The following is a 21,598-nucleotide window of genomic DNA, read 5'->3' as shown; positions in this document are numbered from 1 at the left end:
AATATTTATTTCTTCGTTTTTTATTTTGTTTCTCTTCTGTTTCGTGTGTTTTTTTTTGGTATTGATTTTGGTTTCTTTTTCGTTTTTGATCTAGCAAAGAGGAACTAAAAGTTTTCTCAAAATCTACATTTAATGACAAGGATGGTAATATCTATATTCAGAATGTGTATACATTATAATGGAGGGAAGGGAGTTTTTTTTTTTCAAAATTGAAATTTATGTTATAAAAAACAAAATTGCGAATTAAAACCAACAACTTTTCTCTGATCTTAACGTAAATTGACTTAATTGTAACGATAACTGTACACCTGATATTCATTAGCTTTTGAAAATATCATTCTGCGGTTCATTTAGTCTCTTCAGCATGGCATTGCGATGTAACCAATATGGCGGCGGATCCGGTGGTTGTCCGGGTAGAGTTGCTTTGGTTTTTAGTGTTATTTTTGGATTGGTGGTGGGACTGCTGGCTGCAGCAGCCAGAGCAGCATTATACATAACAGGATCGGCTGCATGGGCCGAATGACCTAGGCCCACTCGCAGCGGGACTTCTTTTTTACGTATTGTGTCACAGGTTTCTTTCATTTTACAAAGTTGATCTTGCAGATTGCGATATTCTTCGAGAAAACGTTCCAACTGGGCTGCGTGATAGTCATAAGCTGTCACGGGCGCTGTATTCGCTCCACAGTGCATTGAGCTGCTCATACCACTAGGTGTACCAGCTGGAGCATTTGTTACACCCGTCCGACTGGCGATAGTGGAGAAGTCCAGCAACGGTGTTGCAGCCGAACTTAAAGATCGCTGATGTTGCTGTTGATAGTCATGTACCGGTGAGGAGGGTAGACTGGGATTTTTTCTTGTTCCCATTGCATTGGCTATGGCGGCGGCCTTGTTGCCGGCCGCATTTGCCAAGGCGTTTTTACTCGAACTATGTACAAGATTCAAAAAGCTATTCGATCTTTGACCCTTGGTATATGTTACCGGTCCACCATAACTCGAATAGGAAGATTCGGCGGAAAATCGTCTACCCAATGCAACTTCATTTAAGTAGCCAGCATCGCCCAATGTACTGCTGCCATACTTACTAGAATTATCCGCCAGCAGCGGACTTTGGCTATCTGAGGAATTTTTAAAATATTTACCGGTATTTTTCAATTTTCTTGGCAGGGTACAGAGACCACCGTTTGTCTGGCTGGCACTGGTAGCTTGGGCAACGGCATATTTGGCAATATCCAGAAGGTCGGGATAGTTGCTATCAAACAAATCGTTATCTGAAGTTTCTTTGCCACAAAACACCGACGAATTCACATCGTCTTTGGGACTGTAATAATCCAAACTGCTCGGCTGATGATTATTATTCAAAGCGCTGTGATTCGCCGCGGACATTTTCGCCGAAGAACTCAGCGAGGATGTTACCCAATTCGCCACATGATTGTAACCCGATGACGTTTGACGTGAAGCTGCATCTACTTTGCCGGAAATTGAAACGGAACCAGTTTCTGGTGTAGATCTGTAAAAAAGAGATAATAAATTTTTTAATTTAAATTGAAGTCTTACGCAATGAGTTCTTAACGGCCACTCCGTCGTCGTATCTAATTCTTTGCTTAATTATCATTTTAGACTTAAAGCTGTTAACACTGAAGCATAGTATATATGTATAATAAAAAACAACGAAAAACAAAGAAAGTTTTATGCAAACACAAGATAACTCTTGAAATGTTAAGATGCTGCGGTGAAATTACCCTTATCCCAAATTGTCGCCATCTTTTGTTCGAACGTACGTTCGTTCTGTTGTTTGTTTATATATTCATGCTAAGGGATTATCCAGAGCACGAGTGTGGAAATGGAGCACATAAATTAAATGGATTAGAGAAAATTTGCAAACTTATTTAGTTTCATACCACAACAGCCAACATGCACACTAATCATGTCCAAAAACGAGGGTAATTTGTTAGGCGTGGGGAAGATCCTTACAAAATTAGCATGAATATAATCAAGCAGAATATAGTCATGTTTCCTCGTTCCAAAAAATGTATATACGGATTTATGGTTCGTTTCTAGGAGAGACTAAATGATCCAAAGTCAGATATGAATGGTTAAGCTTAATACAAAGTATTTTCCTCAGCGGAGACGGGCTCAAGGATAACATTAATATTATTCAATATCTAAAGTAGTTCTGTGGTGAATGGGCGACTTCATCCAGATTTTAACAGTGGGCCGATACGCCTCATCTTCAAAAAGAATTTTTTTTCTCAACGTTCACATGACATTTTTACTAATTTTTATCAATATATTTTACAACACAGTAGGGGGTGAAAACTCAGAAGCATAGGACCGATATTAGCACTCTTCGAACAAGATTTGGAAAAAATATTACGATGCCCAAGCTTGGACCAAATCTATTATTCCCTTTGTGAATTATCGTGTGCCCCAGCCAGACAGATGGATAAGGCAGATAGATTGATAAGACACATTAATCTTCAGGATGAGAGTATGGAAGTACTAAACGTACATTTATGATTTCCTCACCAATATTCCACCATTTTACAACTGAAGGTCTGTAATTAAGAATTTAGGATTCTAATTGGCAACAAAGGCCCATACAGAAAAAAATTAAAGAGGTCAATGCTTTAGCATGAAGGTACTAAACGAATTTTCAAAAAAAATTGGGACCGTAATTGTGTTCAGATCCTCTAGAAGAATCCGATGGCTAAGACGAATCATTCACATATTAAAAACTATAAGGAAAAAGTTAGAAAAAAATAGTGGCGAAAAGACCAAGCTGATGGTATCAACGCTGAAGACGTCCAGTAGACTCGGACCAACTGTGGAACTTGAAAACTACCTCGGTACCGCCAATAACAAAACTAATAACATCAGTTTTGAAATCTGGAGGAGAATAGTGTTGGCCAACAGATGCTACTGTGGTCTGAGTAAGCAACTCAAAAGCAAGGCCCTCTCTCGCCAGACCGAAATCACACTCTACAAGACGCTGATATTACCCGTGCTGTTATATGGATCTGAAGCATGGGAACTTGCGCAAGCAGATGAGGCAGTGTTTGAGAGAACAATTCTCCGAAAGATTTATTGGCCGATTTACATAAAATAAGACGAAATTGTAAATGAGAGCTATATCTAAATCTGAAGCGTTTTTCAGTAATAGGTTTTGTCTTTGGGCCAAATAAATGAGTTGTACCAAATTTCACCCAATCTGGATTATAAATGCGACCTGTACTTTGTTCACAAGTTAATACCAACATACGGACGGAAGGAGGGATGTACATGCATAAATCGACTCAGAAAACGATTCTACGCATATTCTTAAAAGGAACTATGGGTCTATCTCATTTCCTTTCGCGTGTTAGAAACACATGCAAAAAGATATGTGTGTGAAATTGAGAGCTTAGATGAATCGAACACGACACCTCTCCTGTTGGCAAATTCTGGCCGTTTCTGTTCTATTGCTATCTTCAAACGGTCAAGTTCTTGACAGTAGATATCAGAATATTTTGTTTGCAAGTTAATACTAACATACGGACGGATGGAGGGACACACATGCATAAATCGACTGAGAAAAGGAACTATGGGTCTATCTCGTTTCCTTTTGAATGTTAGAAGCATATGCACAAAAACGTAATTCCCTGTACCACAGTGTGGTGAAGGGATTTATAATTCTACCATAAAAAGAATTTTAAACCAATATTTATTTTAAAGTGTGTCCTCTGAATTTTCCCGAATTCTTTAACCACCCACATGTATCACGTCCTAGGAAAGACAATCCTTTAAAATGAATTGTTTGGCATCACAAACAAAAAAATGAATAACTAATGAAAGGCAGGACAACAAGGAGGACACACTCGCACACACACACACATACAAACAGCTACACAGGAGAAGTGTTTGTTTCATAATATAAGAGGATATAATAGATTCAAATAGGTTTGTTTGTGTTTGAGTGCTTTGCTTGTTTGTCATATCCGCAAGCAAGGGGTTTGTTTATGTGTGCCGTACAACACAAGTCCTTGAGAGGACAAAAAAACGCAAGCAACATGACAACACACATACACATGTACATTAACATGCAACATAGATATTTTTGTTAAGAAAGCACATACACGCTTTTATTGCCAAAGACTCTCGAATTTATAAGAAAATGAAAACCAAGACGGCGACAACAACGACGACAAAAAGATAAAGATTCTGCAGCAGCTGGAGACGGTGTGAAGCAGAAATCCCCCTTCTAGTATTTTGCACATCATTAGTGAGTGTTTCTTTGGTTTTTAGTTGTATGCTTTCTTTTGTTTTTGTGTGTTGTTGGAGGCAACAACAACAGCAGCAGCAGCGACAACAAACCAAAGGACAACAGCTACAAAGACTGGCTAAGAAACAACAGTTGAAGATGATGGGAAACAACACTTCAGCCCGAGACCGACTCAATGAATCCGAGCATATGAGAAAGTGCCAGTGTAGTGTGTGTTCGAGCGTGTTTTTGTGTGGCCGTGTGTGTGTGTATGTATGGGCAGGCGGAAACGGAAGGTGAACACTTGAAACAAATATACATACATAGCGATAACTGTGAAAAAAGTGTCAAGTATAAGCTATAATAATCTCAACAAGGGCACCAGAATAAAACTACACTATCCAAGTAGTTGTAGTAGCATTTGTTTGTTGCAAATGCAGATGTTCTTGTTGTTGGTATTTGGCGTTGGTGCAGTGGATACAAGTGAGATGTAAGAGATGACAACAAGCAGACAATAATAACGTAAAAACAATGAAGATTCACATGCATTATAACAGCACCACTAATACAGAAGCAAAAGCAACAGTAGCGGCAGCAGCAACAACTCAAACGCTTACACATGTAGCCAGTAATAGCTGCAGCAACTGCACCAGCAACAACAACAACAACAGCGGTTCAGCGGTGTAAGAAAAGCAAAGTGTGACAAACAAAGCGACAGCACTAAATATACATGGCACTCACTAACAAAGAGACATCAACACAATCAAATTGTAAGAGAGAAGCTTTTACACACGCACACACCGATATATATGCACATATATACACACAGAGACACAAGCAGACACTTAGTTAAGACAAAAGACAAGACTTACATATATAAGGATACGAACATAACCTTTGGCTATGAGCAGACACCACCACAACAAGGTTCGCACATATCCGAAAAGATACGCACAAACACACACACAAACACTCATACAGTGACACGCAGAGTGCAAGGATCCAACGCCAAGTCAACGGAGTGATAATGGTTGCCTCTACCACAATGATGACGATGATGATGATGGTGGTGAGGTAAACTAAATGATGACAAGGACGGAGACGAAACACAGACGTCGACCAAGTTGACAGCCACAGACGGGTTAGCAAATGTCCGTCTGTCGGTCGGTCGGTTTTTATTGTTGATTGAGATTGAGACAGAGTCTCTTACTGTTGCTCTTGTTGAGATTGAGTGGCGGATGCGGTGTGCGATTAGTAGTACCATGATTTTTCAAGTAATCTACAAGAACAACAACAAACAAAGTAATAGAAAACAAGTACAAGTACGAGATAATAATGTTATATAAGACGGTATATATATGCACATATGCTTGTATATATGCAGTTAACGGTTTAGATTATTTAGAAAAGAATTTTATTTCAAACCCGAATGTTTTTAAAACGGCTTTCTTAGTGTTGTGGAATAAGAGTTAGGGAATTTGTAATAGATCTCACTTATTTTCTCCGTAAAGGAAAATTATGAACAAACCATCATAAATTGTAATAAAAATAGAAATACTATAAAATTAGAATTTTGAAATATGTGGAGTTGGGTGCATCATTTGCGAACGAATATATATATGCATCGGACGATAATATATATGAGATATATCAAAACCTGAGTCGATTTCAATGAAATTTGCCACGTTGTGCAAAAATTTCCGTATTTCGTTCATATTTTGGGTCCTTCGTGCATCATTTACTTTAAATCGGACGAAACTATATATGGGAGCTATGTCCAAATCTGAACCGATTTCAAAACTTTCAAAACTTGGCACATTTAAGACTACCGTAAATGGCGCATTTGGTGCGCCATTTTCTTAACATCGGATAAAACTATATATGGGATCTATATCCAAATCTAAATCTATTTCAACAAAACTTTATACACGTTATGTTATAGTAATTTAAGCACGTTGTGCAAAATTTTGTGGCAAGCGGCCTAACATTGGGTCTTTGGTGCACCACTTAATTAACATCGGACAAAACTATATATGGGAGCCATATCTAAATCTGTCTTTTGGCCAAATAAAGGACCTGTGCCAAATTTCAATCAATTCGGATCATAAATGGGACTTTATTTACAATTTAATATGGACATACAGACGAACGTGATCCTTTTCATATTCTCAAAAGGAACTATGTACATATCGTTTCCTTTTGCATATACGATAATAATACAGACGGTCAGGACCGGTTTCTTATAGAGTTTCAAAGGTGATACTGAAGCAATATTACAATCGCCTTAGTAGTTCCAGAGATATGGAAAATGGCAAGAATTTAACAGTAATGAATAATGCACAAAAAAGGATAAAAGAAGATTTTCTCTCTCGTGCACAAAAAAAGAAAGGAGAACAATACAATATAAACCAACAATAGGGGAATAAGTCTCCTTCCCATCGTATATAACTGGAAAAGATCCACAAAAAACACATCGACACATTCCACCTTTTCGTCGACTATAAAGCCCCATTCGGCAGACCTATCCGTTCAGAGGTGTTTAAAGCCATGTATGCCTTTGGCATGCCTGCAAAATTAATACGGTTATGCAGTATAATTTTAACTGGCACAAGATCAGCAGTTAATGTCGGAAATGACCTCTTGGAGCCCTTTAATACGAACGAGGACTCAGGCACCTCTCGTGTAACCTTTTTTAACATCCAGCTGGAAAAAGTCCTACGAGAGGCAAAGGTGAACAGAAATGGCACTCTGTATCCAAACAACACATTATACTCGCCTACGCCGACGATATCGCCATAATGGGGCGAACATTGAGAACAGTAACAGCCACCTTTGAACAAATTGAGAAGGAGTCTGCCAACGTGGGTCTGTCAGTAAATGGCGAGAACACCTAGCAAAGCGCAAGACATCCAATAGTGTTTGAGATAAACTGTGGAACTTGAAACAACTGCTTCGAGGTAGTCAAAGACTTTATATAACTTGGTACCGCCACAAAGTCTGTCCTAGCGCAAAAGTAATATAAAAGCGTACCTGCTTATCGTTCATGCAAATGGGGAAGGCCACAAATAATATGAAAAGATCAAGTGGAAGACAACGTTTCCGAACATGGTCATTCAGATTCAAAACTCCGCAAAAGACCCATGCGCCTTTAAATATTTTTTAAGTCCGGCTTATGGAGTGAAATCTCTGTCACAAGCCAGCTAAGTAAGTCTATATATGCCTATATATTTCCGCTGTGGTAATTTTAGAATATTGAAGCACAATTCCAAAACGTCTTATTTTATCAACCCTGTAGGCCTATTCTGTAACTTTTAACAACATTTGATATTGTTTAAAATTCTTTTGTTATTGTAAAAACAATAAAACAAACAAATGAAATTGTTGTAAAATAGAATATATGTTGTTAAAAAGTTACACTGCTCTATTCGATAATCCAATACAATTTTAACACGATTTTTTAAAATTCAAGATATTGTTCACCACATTTGATAAAAATTTTGTGTATTGTAGGATAATTTTTAAACAAATTGAAAATTATATCAATGCATCTGTCAAAGCTAATTATGGTTTTTTTTTGGAATTTCATATATTTGACAAAAAATAATATCGGCTGGCTTTACTCGTTAATAATTTAATAAATCTTACAGAATTCCACTACCAGTAAATATATCCGGTATGGCGACACAAAATTACAACAATCCTTTGAAAATTCATCAATACTCCCTAACATCAACGTCGAAATTCAAATTAAAATTCCTCTAGCTCTTTAAGCAAAAACTGAAACAATTCACAACAAACAACTACTTTCAACACACTTACCCAATATCTATGAGTCTTGGTATATGCAAGTCTGTATCCTCTTTACCGCTGGACTTCAAGCCTGCCTGCGTCGGATCCAAATGTGAAAGGTGGCAATCTGGACCGCCTGCTGATTGAAAAGCTGAGCTCGTTTTCCAACGTGGCGTTGTTAATGAGGTACTGGTGGTGGTTGTTAGCGTACCATTATTGTGTGTTGTCGACGTTAGCAGCATGCTGCGTTGATATGTGTGACCAGCACCACCAACACCACAACCTCCGCCCGAATTGCTGCCCAAACTCTGCTGCATATGATCATTATCGTCGTCATCACAGTGGGTGGGTACATTGCGATAATCACCATTACGCTTTGAACTACCACCGCTTGGATTGACAATGGCGCCACCCGTATCGCCACCATCATCCGAGCCGCAATTCAGAGGTGTGGTGGCCGAACACAGATAGCCATTTTCATTGTCATGGAATAGCTGGCCCTGTGTGCTGTTGGGGCTTTTTCCCGTTTCCTGTAGGCCCGTTTTACCACCCAAATCCGGTTTGTTTGAGCCTCCTATGCCTCCGGCACCAGCCATACGCGAAGTCATTTCAATTTTTTCATAGCTCTCCGTACGACCCTGCGGCACTGTATTCCACAAACGCATTTTCCTTTTGCGTCGCAACGAGCAAAAACAGATTGCCCCAAAGGATGAACCGGCCACAAAGAGCAAGGCTATGAATATGCACAGCAGGATAACTTTGAAGCCCAGAGGGGCCTCGGGGGGACGTCTGGACACAGCCAGTGTTACGGATGCCTCCACTTTGCCAGCCTTATTTTCCGCAGCACATGTATAAATACCAGCATCTTGCATATCCGCCGTGAGTATGGTCAAGTTTGAGGCATTGCGTAGCATATTGACTACATAGGTTTTGCGGCCTTGTGTGGCAGCAGCAGTACGTGGGCTAGTGGAGGGCTGGTCACCATTTGCCGCCGTTAAATTGGCAATCACCCGATTCTTTACCATCCACCGCACCGACGGTTCGGGTACCCCCTCGACATAACAACTCATCGTAACGTTGCGTCCCTCAACGCCGTGGGCAGTGGTATCGGTGGCAATGATCTGTGGCACACAGGCAAAATCATCTAAATCAATTTTGTCCCAAGATTTGCCGGCCAGACGTGGTGGACTTTGGCAGACAGGAGGTATTCCACAGGGTATGTTCTCTCGTAACATCCATGCCCGCAGCGGCCGCAGAGAACATGAACAATTCCACATGTTGCGTGACAATGAAATGCCATGTAAATTGGTGAGTGAAGTTATGGTACCGGATCTCACCTCGGATAGTTTATTTCCGTCTAGTTTTAGATATTCCAAACTGGATTCTAGACCTGCAAAAGCCTTAACCTCTACTGTTTCTATGCGGCAGTCGCTCAATTCCAATCGCACCAAATGCATCATTTGTCGAAAGGCATCGTTGGCCACCACAAGTATGGGATTGCCGTTCAGTTTCAATTCCCTCAGTTCAGTGACACTTTCCAGGGCATCGGATGGTATGTGGGCCAGGGCATTAAAGCTCAGATCCAACTCCACCAGATTTATTAGTCCCCGAAAGGCATAACGTTCGATCAGACGCAAACGACATTTGGCCAAATACACTTTCTGCAGATTTAGCAGGTTGACCTCCGCGAATGTGTCATCCGGTATGGTGGCCAACTCATTTCCGGTGAGATCCAAAGCTTGGGTACCAGCATCCAGGGGGGCCGGGATATGTGTTAGATTTGCATTAAGGCACAAAACAGACTCCTTTCCACTCTTCCACTTGCACTCACACACGCTGGGACATTCGGCCATTGTGCGGTGAACCAAATTGCTGAGGCAGCAAAGTAGCCACAGTAGCTGGACCAGCGGTATACTTCGAAAACGTTTAAGTGACTCAGTGAACAGGGGTAATGTGAAACGTGATGATGGGGGGAGAGATTTTGATTTTCTTCTCACTTTACAAGAGAGTGTTATGCTCTGAGCGGTATTATCGTCTCCCAGACAATAGGGGATATCTTGGGTAATGCCATCTATCGAGGCAGAAGGTGTGGCTTGTGGATGTGTGTGTTGCTGCTGCTCCGGTTGGTGTTCGTGTTGGCTGTCTGGTGTCCCACAACAGGTTCGATGATGATGCTGCTGATCGGCGTGCTGATGATGATGCCTCCGTCCATATAGACGCCGATAGAAGGGCTTCGTTGAACGAATCTGTTGCTGATGAAATGATGCATTGTTTGCCAGCAATGCTAGTGGAACTACCACTGCTGCTGTAGTTGTTGCTACTTTGTCTGTCGATTTTATTTCGTTTGTTTTGTTGCGAGCCATGGCGACATATCAGGCGATTACAGTTATTATTGTAGCAAGTCTGGCATGTAAAGTGCATAATCCACATTGATGGTGTTGTTGGGTCTGTACATGTGTTAGTGGATGAGTAGGCGGCGTAGAATGAGGTTGTCGGGTTTTAGTTTGTTATTTTTTATACCTAGTAGTGGTCCAGGCTATTGTGTTGCAACATGGACTATGAAAGCCATTGTTTTGTTTGCTTTTTTTCACTTGGGATTTTTGTTTGATTTTATTCTTAGTTTTTCTCTTTGTTGTTTGTGTTTTTTCCCTGTGCTGTGCGGTATATTTGCTAAACAAACCTGTAAAACCCTTTGATTAGTTGGGCATTGTTGCCAATACTTTGTGTGCGTGTGTGGCACAAATTTTATTCCAGTCCTCCTGCTTTAGTTTTGTTATTCAGCACGTAGTGGGTGTGGTAGCGGTTGCAGGTTTTGACATAATTTTCTGTTGTCTGAAAAGAGGAAAATAAACAAAAAACACGAGATATAAGTTTTTTAGTTAATTAAAGGATACATTGATTGTGAAAACAATGTATATGTATATGTGTTAGTCATGATAATAAAAAAGTACACACGACAAATTAAAGTAATGGATGTGTGTTTAATTTTCCACTTCATTTTCTGGAATATAAATCATAAACACACAAATAGGTAAAAAGGGAAAAAACTTCATTATTTTTATAAAACAAAACAGGTTAAGGTTTAGCCACAATTATCTATGTTAATGCTATTCGGATTTCTAATATTAAGTTGTGTACAAAACTACTCTGTAGAAAACCTGACAATTTTCATAAAAAATATTTTCACAACATTAAATTTTTAATAAATTAGGAAAATACAGTTGGGCATTTTGCTCAACAACTTAGGTATCATATTTTGAACTTTATTTTATACGTCTGTCATAATAGTCTCCAATTTGCGATTACTTTCAAACCAATTACAACTACATTGGGAAAGTGAAGAAAATAGCTTTATAGAAAGGTAAATCCGGATAGTAATCTGTTTTTGAGAGTTTGAGACATTGGTTTTAATTTAATGTAATGGTGTCTCTAGTGCTTCATATTCCCCATTTGTTACCCTCCTATATATATTTTCTCTTTAATACAATCCTTACCTTAGTACCTCTAAAAAAACCTTTAATAGTCCATTTGAATATTATTAACATCATTTAAAAAAAAATCGTCCAAAGCACATAAACAGCAGTTAGAGCAAGTTGGTTTTTATAGTTTCCAGCCAACTGTCATATTTTTCTATAATTTAAATACTGCTGCAATAATAAATTGTAAATATTTGACCCAACAAACGAATGAACTGCAAACTCAAACAAATCCCCTTGGTCAAATAAACACAACCACAGTGGTACTGTCAACACACAGCCAGACAAACATGTCGGCTCTGTGGCCAATAAGAAATCATAAAAAATGTACGGGGCTAAGTAAGGCTACAAAAACAACACTTGCAAAAATATACAAACAGCTGCAGCAACAAAAAACAAAAATGACCGGTCTAAATTACTAACTTGTCTTCAAGAGTTGCTTTGACAAGGAAACACACACACAAAAAACTGTTTAAAACATACTACTAAAAGGTATAAAGGGTTATAAGTTGAGAATTTAAAATAAAAACAATATTAAATAACAGATTAAGTTCGCAGGCTATTAGCCTGCGGGTTCATGGGATGTATGAGCTCTATTAATTGGGCGTATGAGCTCTAATAACATGTATGGTTTGCCGCGTTAATCATACGCATGGGTGAGGATGCTTTTCTACACCAAGTACCAGAATATAGCCATTGAAATTCGTGTCACATATCTCATAGATTAAAGTCGATTTCGAGATTTTAAAGATCTTATGCTTATTTCCAAACAAAGTCCGCTGTTATTTGTCTTGTTTGTACTTGAGGGAATGCTGTTCGGATTTGTACCAATAACTATCAAATGATTCTTCGTTCTTTAAATCGTTACGGATTTATCAATCATAAAGATTTCAATTTAGCCACGTAGTGATTATAAATGCCCTAATGGTGTATGCATTAAAAAAATCGGTAAATGTAGAACGAATGCTTCTGTTTAATTTGTAGTATTAGAAGCCTATCTTATGACTCTAGATTACCATCACTCTTGAACAGCCTGCGATTAAGAATGGGTGTTTTGAGGGCGATCGGTCAATATTAAATATACAGAGGTTTCCAATTAAAAAGTATTGGACTGGTAGTATCAAAAGTATGGGACTGGAATTCGACATCTGTCAAACAAAAGTCTGGCATTGCACTATGGACCAGGAACCAAGTACCAAGCAGTGCCAGAGGATATTTTAATAGTTACAGCACCAATCGGCGCCTTCAAATATCCTCTGCCCTGAATTTTGCGCCCCTTCATAAATTTAAGAGTTATTGCTGATAGTATAAAAATAGTCTTTAAAATTTGATAATAAAAAAAATAAAACCAGTGAGCGGAGCAGTAGAGTCGGACGGGCCGACCATACGATACCCTACACAACTACCACGGAACTCGGATGTTTATTCCGATTCCCTTCGACTAGAAAACATACAAAAAATTAAGTTTTCGGTCCACTTCATCTCATAATTTTAATCACATCATCATCGAAAATTATAGGCGTTGTCTTTGACCATAATTGGAACTTCATGGAAAATTTTAAAGGGATCAGCGCTATATTTCCGTAATGGGTTACCAAATAATATCTCAATACGTAAGCACCTGCAAATATTTATGTGTAATTCCCACATCTGTAATTGGAGTCATTTTGAATGTCAACCATTCCTCTTGGATACACTATCAACTTCGCGAATCTATATGCTTCACGAGTAAATATATACGCCATAGAATACAAGGTTTGTCATTTTTCACACAAAAGTCAGGGTCCATTTGACCCGCTAAAGAATGACTGATATTTATCAAAGCAAGCATCCATATTCTCTGTCCCAATTCTCTTCTCCATGTAAAATTTCGCGATGTTCGGATCATATTTGTGGCCCCTAGAGCGACCAGAAAAACCGACAAAAATTAAATATTTGGTCCATATCATCCCCTAAATATTAACCAAAAACAATAGGGGTCTTCATTGAAGATTGGTCCATAACTGTGGCCTGTATCGTGTCTACAAATTATAATGGACAGACGGACGGACGCACACACATGTCTAGGTCGACTCAGCTAGTCGAGATAAGACGATAGGTATACTTAATGGTGGGTCTAGGACCAATATTTCGCGGCGTTAGAAACGCTTGGGGCAGCACAAAGCTATAATATTCTGACAACATAGTTGTGTAGGGTGTAATTAACGTTTACATGCTGGTGATAAAATTAGTAGATATTAGCCTCACATTCAACCAAATTAGCTGTAATTTGGCATTTTAAGTTCGCATTGTGTAGCACATATTGTTACTAAAAATTGTCACTTCTGCTCCGCTATTTGGGAAAGCCCCCATACAACGGTACCCCCGTAATGTTTGTCTGCGTTTTCAACCAACTTAGCTGTAATTTAGTATTTTGAATTATCATTGGCTGTGAAATATTCGCACTTGACACTATCAATATTGACTTATGTTTCGGGGTAGGTCTCAAATAAACGGAACCCCCATTATTTTGTATTTTGGTGATTTTCAGCACTTTTTTCATGAAAATTAGCTATAATTCAAATTTAAATTGGGTATGCCATAGTTTTAAGACCATAATACATGAAAAATTTGATTTAAAATACTACAAATAAATAAAATATTTAGTTTATTCTTATATTTGATGCGCCATTTTGGATTCATTTTAATCGATTTTCAAAATATGATTAGAAATATGATTTCTAATCAGTGGTCATAGCTCTACACAACGCGTTCAAAAATAATTTCATTAATTAAAACTTATAAAAAATTTAACCGCCGTTTTCGGTTCATCCTATTATATTTTTACTTTTTTCTTGTTGAATCGTAATCAGCGATTTATATTCGATATGTATTTCATAAACCCGCTAATCTAATGGCCAAAGAATGGGATCTCGGGTCCAAAGTGTTCTGATGAAAATGGATCACTCATCTCACAACTCGTAAACTTTATTAAAACCAACCTCAAAATTTGGATTCTGGCACAGTCACATGTTGTGATTAAGGATTAAGGAGAAGATAATTTATTTATATAATCATCCAACACCAGGTACGTTAATAAAAAAATTGTCGTATTTGGGGGTTCTGAGAATCTTCAAGTAATGGAAGAAATGCCAATACATCCAGAAAAGTCACTATTTATTTGCGCTTTTTTTCCGTAGGTGTGATTGGACCTTACTTCTTCAGAACTGGTAATGGAACAACTGTCGCCTTCAATTTGGATCCGTATACCGACTTTTTTGCATGCTATTGAAGTCTATGACATGGAGAATACATGATTTCAACAAGTCGATGCGACATGCCACAAATCTCCAGTGAATATGGCTTTATTGTAAGCCGTGTAATTTCTAGTCGCGACGATATCAACTAGCCACAAAGATCAATTGTGCAATTTGACACCACTACACTTTTAAATTATATTTCGCACCACTTCAAACCCCCTTTACAAATCCGGCTTTATTATGATGATTGCTTTTTCTTGTAAATGTTGACGTTTTTCATGTTTTTCAGCTGCCAAAGACAGCAAGAAGAAGAACAACAGCCACAAGGACAAAACAAGATAAAAACAATGCACACACACACATATACACACCATCAGAAATGTTCCAAATCATAAATGTCACCACTAAAACACAAGAAGGCATTCAAATGGGGGGCCAAACAGTTGGACAAAAACAGTAGAACTTCTCTTAATGTTTATTTGGACTTTTACCCTTCCTTCGTTTTCCCCTCTCTACAATGCTGTTGTTTTTTCTAACCTTCTTTCATTTCCCACTGGTTAAATATTTTTCTTGGTCTTTGGTTTTTGGCCGCTGAACCTAAGTACTTTTAGTGCAATAGTTTTGTTGTTTTTGTTCCATTTTGTAGAAGCCAAGTTGTTCGCTTGATGTCAGTTAGTGTTAGTGCTAAATAGAGGCCTTTAGAGAGCAATGTCGGACTGGCTGACACAACAACAACATGCAGTGCTAAATAGGCATGCAAACAAACAACAAGTTCGTTACCACAGTGAATGTGCTGCGAGTCGATGTAGAAACGTTGTGGCGGCGTGGCAAGAGAATGGAAATGAAAATCATAATGTGTTTTAATAACAACAACCGCTGCAAATGATGTCCTTTTTACTGAATGGCTGTTAGTTTCTGGTTATGTTCGGATGTTTTTTCTCGTTTTTTTGCTTTTCTAAATCATTTGTATGGAGATTTCAGTCTGAGTTTTATAACTGGCTATTTTCTCCAAGTTGCTCTCTTGGCCACCATCCACACCACCATTTGCATGCGGTGTTATTTTAGTTTCTGGTTTTAGGTTTCCTGTCGTTTGTTGAACAGGGTTAAGAGCTTATATTATTTATGCAGTTATTAGCGGCATGTTATACCATTGAGAGAGTGCATAACTCGATTTGTGGTGCGGCTAACATCTACCCTTGCTTGGTTGGTTTGCTTGATAGGCATGACGGTATTATATGGTTATGATAATAGTTAGACATGCAACAAACACCAATCTCTCTCTGTGGCATACCGGTCATAATCATCATCAACAGTCATTGCCAACAAAAACAACAACACAAACGACACCATCAACATATTTGTTATAAGCTATGCGGTTTAGTAGGGTGGGGGTATTTAAATGTATTCAACAAGGCGTATGTGTTTACATTCTTTATCCCTCATATCTATTTTCGTGTTAATGGTCTATGCCTAACTTCGGGGGCTTTATACCGCTCCTAATATCTGCTCGCTATTTTGGGGTGTGATATTTTGTGAGTGAGGATGGTCATCATATCAATGACCATTGAACGTGTTGTGATTAGAAGCGATATTTTTATATTTAAATATCATGTTGACAAATAGTTTTATCTGAAATTCAATTTTGTCATCATCAACAAGGCCTCTTATAAGGAGACGGCCACATTTTCAGTAATTTTAAGATTTTAATCATTGTTTTTCAAAAGAACTGAATGTAATTTAGCATTCTGGTCTAGCAAGTTGAAAAATATTTTTCAATTTAGGTCGATGTTTAGATATTGCGCCAACATGCAAGTATTGTCAGATTTTTGGTAATTACATGGTCCTGCGATGTTCCCCTTCTCAAAACTGTGCTAAAGGGTATAATTTCTAAGATGCAAAAGGAAACGATATAGACACATAGTTCCTTTTGAGAATACGCATTGTTCGGAGTTGATTTATGCATATCCGTCCGTCCACGTATTCCTGTTGAACGAAGTACAGATCGCATTTATATTGATTTGAAATTTGGCACAAGTCAATTATTCAGTCCAAGGATGAACCCTATTGAAATTAGAGAAAATCGGTTCAGATTTAGATATAGCTACGATATATATTATCGTTTTAGGTAAATGGTGCACAAACCTCCCAATATTTGTACGATTTAGACAAAATTTTGCACTGTGTGCTGAATTAGGTTTGATGTTTGTGAAGTTTTTTTTTAAATCATTTCAGATTTAGACTTAGCTCCCTTATATGGTTTCGTCCGATTTTATGTGAATAGGGACACAACTCCCAATTTTTGTCCGATTGAGCCGAAATTTGGAATAGCGTATGGAATTTTGCACTGCTGCATAGAAATCGGATCAGAAATAGATATAGCTCCCATATATAAATCCGTCCGATTTTATGTAAATGGTGCACCAAACTCCTAATTTTTGTCCGATTGAGCCAATCGGACAGCGTACTGCGTTTGGTTCAGATAGACGTATGCGAAGTTTTGTTGCAACCGGTTCTAGCTACAATAACGCCGATTGTATTTTTTATTCAGCCAATTTGTGCACCAAAAAATCAAAGAGATAGAAACATAATTTTGCACTACTAAATGTTGTATGCCACGTTGGCTCAATTAGGTCAAGATTTACATATTTGCCCCTACATATTTTTGCTCGATTTCATACAAAAGTACACCAAAGAATCCAAGTCTGTCCGATTGACACGCAATTTTTCATACATATCAAAATGTTACGATTATGGATTAAGGAGTCCTCCAAAGTGGGACGAGATGAGGCAGCTTTGGAGTGTTTGAGAGAAAATTTCTCCGAAAGATATATGGGCCGTCTGCGTAGACGGTAAATACCATCTACCATCTATTCTCGGACATCAACATAGCCATACGAATCGAGCTGCAGCGACTACGTTGGCTAGGACATGTATAAAAAGCGAGCCAAGCGATGGTTCACCAGAAGGTGAAGGCCATGAATTCAAATTGGATAAGTTGCGAACAATACCGACGCACCTGGAAATCGTTTTTATGCTCAGCTTATGGAAAATACGATCTGTCACAAGCCAGTAAGTAGGCTTCAATATCTCATATTTTGTCCATCCAACCATCCATTTTTTACTATTTCGGATACACTTTGTCTGACAAACTTTGCTGTATTTTGGAGTTTCGTTTGATTAGAATATATTTGCCATCCTTAACGGTGACCTTCAATTTTCCATTTCTGTTTGCCGCAAATGGCGTAGGATATACATTCTTTGGACATAAATTCCATGATCTTTGATAATAAAATGTCGTATTCTCGTCATCTCATATAGTATGTTTGAAATTTATATTAACTTATATATTTAGTTCCCTCTCTTCCCTAGAAAATATTCTAACAAAATGTTCACCCAAACATGAATATGTTTTAATTAGCATTCGTTTTTATTTTGACGTTATAATACTGCATAAATTAGACTGGCTAAGCTCATAACGACGATACAAACCTTTGTCCATAGCAACTAACTAAGGATTTGTTTTCATTTGATGTTGTTGCCATAATTAAATATTATGGCCAGTATACAGACAAAAGTGGTAATTTTAATGGAAAGGGTTTGATCGACACACATATACAGTAGAAACATTTGCCTACGAATACCAACTATGGTCACATATTTGTAAGCCCCTATTCCGAAGCAATGTACATGTTTTTAAAATGGGATTGTTTAAAAATGGGGATTCCACTGTACGAATTCCATTTTGCGCGAGCCATATTGTCTAATAAAGAATTGCATATTTTTGCAGATTTGCATATGAGTAATTTCCATAACATACATTGCGCCATATACGAATATACTACACACATAGTTATATACATACTCGTATACGATGGTTTATATATTGGCATGTTTATATGTTAAATTGTAATGTATAATGTGAATAATATTTCGTGGTCCTTGTGGGTTTTTATGTATGTTTTCACATTGTTGTTATTGTTACTCTTGTTGTTATTCGTTTTGGCCAGCTTTGTGTATATGTACGTACGTATGGTGTACAATAACAAATGTTCCACTAAACGTAATATCAGCATGCTAAAAATCTTAATGAAAATTTATTACTTAGCATTTAAGCCGGTGTGGCCAGTCGGTAGTAGACACACACACGCAAAATCACATAAGCAATATAAACAACAATACCACCAACTATCGTCATCGACAACCGTAAAAAAATGCCCCAAAAAAACTATACGTAACGGCAACACCAAAAATAGAAGTACTAAAAATCGCCACTAACATGAGAACGACCGTTTAGCATGAGATATGAGTTATTATATCTACACATCATATAGAGAGAAATACTAGCCGAAACAGTTGCCAACCAAATTATAGTGGAAATGAGTTTTAAACGGCGTTATGTTTGGACGGGCCGGACATTTGATATCCTCCGCCATTATATGGTAATTTAAAATGCCAAAAATATATCGATACCATATATTATATACCGAGGAAATGTATTTCCCTCTGGGACCTTGACATGACGAATTTCAGCCTTAAAATATATATGTGGCAGTACGTTTGTTTTTCCGAAATAAATATTTCCGACCCTATAAAGTATATATATTCTTGATCTGCGTAAATTTCTTTGACGATCTGTTGTAACCACTCCACTCTCTAAAAAAGTGAGATATTTAGCCAAAATTTTGCATAGATTTGTCTTTTGTCTGCAGGCAGGTCAAGTTCGAAGTTTGGCTATATCGGTCTACGTTTAGGCATAGCTCCTATATAAGGGAGCTGGGGATACAATTTTCGGTATTTTGGGTTTATTATTAACCGAATTGCCCTAAATTTAGTACATTGAGTTCTTATTGGGTACCAAATTTTTCCACTAAAAATTATTTCTGGTACATACGGTACATCCCAATTTATGGTATTTTGGGGGGTGGGGTTTGAGCGAATTTTTCGACAAAATTCGCTATGATTTAGTACTCTGAATTCTTGAGTTATCAAATCTCTCCACTAAAAGTTATAAATATAGGTTAATTTTTTTTCGGGTAGCTCCCATATAAGGGTACATCGCAATTTTCGGTATTTTTATGTTCTTGGGCGCTTTCTTAAACCAAAATTCGTTTAAAGATGGTACATTAAGTTGTTATTGTGTACTATATCTTTTCACTATATATTATAAATATAGTTGCCTTTTTTCGGGTAGCCCCCATACAGGACTATTCCCGACTTTTTGGTAGTTTGGCATTTTTCTGAGCGTTTTTAACCGAATTTACTGCAATTTGGAACATTCGATTTTCTTTTTTTTTTTGCTATATTGTAATTGGAATTCTAAGACGATTTAGCCATCTACTGTAATCATTCTACCTTCAGAGGATATCGAGATAAAAAAACGTTCGGTTCGAAAGTGAAGTGATATCTACCGATTTTCGGAATTTTCAATATTTAGCATGAAGGGAGGTATTGTACTGCAAAATGTTAGGTTCAAAATTGAGATGTTACAATCCTCTATTAGGCGTAGATAACTCATAATATTCGTTAATTCTTACACGATGTGATTAATATTGGTCCCGATTTAGGCATAGCCTCCAGGGACGTGCGTATACAATTTTTGTTTTGCACATTTTCACATTAAAGCTGCAGCCCCAAGCACACTCCCTGAAATAAAATCTGGTGTACATTGTTGATGGCCTCATATAACATAGCCTGTTAAATTGCTGTATTTTGGGGATTTTATACACATGTTCCACCCTACCATGTGTTATCAACAACGGTGCACGTTATGGGGTTTTGTGATTTTTGAAAAATCGTCACTAAAAATTGCTGAAATTTGTATTTGATGTACATTAGGGTTTATAACAATCGCGTGGTACAATTGCCGAATTGATATATTTTTTTGGTATGTTCCCTATATTTTCATGGTGGAGGGTATCCAATATTCAGCCCGATCGAACTTAACGCCTTTTTCGCTTGTTTACATTGAATAAATATGATCTGTGAAGACGTTCCCAAATTAAAGTCACGTTTTAATCCTCGTGCGCTATACCCGGCAGGTTAAATTACAGTCACTTTTGTTGGAAAATGCGCATCGGACCATCAAAATAGCTATTACAGGATCTTCTGATGGAAAATATGACAACAATTGATAAAAGTCGAAAATTGTACCGAAACATTACATGTGTCCAATATAATTTTGAAAAAGCCTAAAACTATTTTATCTCAGATTAATTTCAGGTATCTTAAAAATTTACCAAACACTGTAAAGTCTTCTTCATTTTCAATATTCATAACAAATATCTTTTATATATATATATATATATAATATTAAGCAATCCACATATATATCTCTTCTGCATTGTGTATATATGTGTGTATACACAAATATTGGCTATGTAACCAAGAACCATGATAATGGAGTAAAAGAAAAATACCCATTATTAGGATTTAAAATTAAATGATTTATTCATATGGCCTAAATATTTTTCGGGTCATCATCGTCATCACCAAAAAGGTATAGAAAACTTAAATATATTTCTTCATTTATATAAATCTCTTTAAAGAACCAGTATAGAACTTCAAGGACACACAATTTATATAGATTGCCTGTTTAAGGAATATAAATTGCAAAAAAGCGAAGAAAAAAATGTTGGCCACTAATAGTGATAAAATATTGGCAAATATGTCTGCATGCCATGAAACAAATTTACTGGCACAAAGTAAACAAACAAAGCAACGAAAAAAAATCGATTACCTCTTCTCCTGCAGAATGACGGAAAAAATAGAAAAGAAAGAAAAACAAATCACACAATCATCCTTAGAGCAGTGTGGAAATGAATAGAGGTGGGGAAATCAGCTTATGCCATAAATGTTTA

General features: G+C 37.5%; 1 protein-coding gene across 1 annotated transcript; it reads right to left on the bottom strand.

The window, feature by feature from the left end:
* Positions 1-234: 234 nt before the first annotated feature.
* On the bottom strand, positions 235-10,389 carry LOC133337677 (uncharacterized). The gene is made up of 2 exons (XM_061545884.1): positions 8,057-10,389; positions 235-1,507 (listed from the first exon to the last, which is right to left on the bottom strand). The coding sequence occupies exons 1-2, from the start codon at positions 10,387-10,389 to the stop codon at positions 319-321; spliced, it is 3,522 nt and encodes a 1,173-aa protein (XP_061401868.1). The 3' UTR covers positions 235-318.
* Positions 10,390-21,598: the final 11,209 nt, after the last annotated feature.

The sequence above is a fragment of the Musca vetustissima genome, unplaced genomic scaffold, assembly GCF_032173495.1.
Source record: "Musca vetustissima isolate MV318-11 ecotype Yass unplaced genomic scaffold, APGP_CSIRO_Mvet_v1 utg5647, whole genome shotgun sequence".
Taxonomy (NCBI): Eukaryota; Metazoa; Arthropoda; class Insecta; order Diptera; family Muscidae; genus Musca; species Musca vetustissima.
The sequence above is the reverse complement of the archived record's forward strand: the minus strand, read 5'-3'. Positions and strand labels throughout refer to the sequence as shown.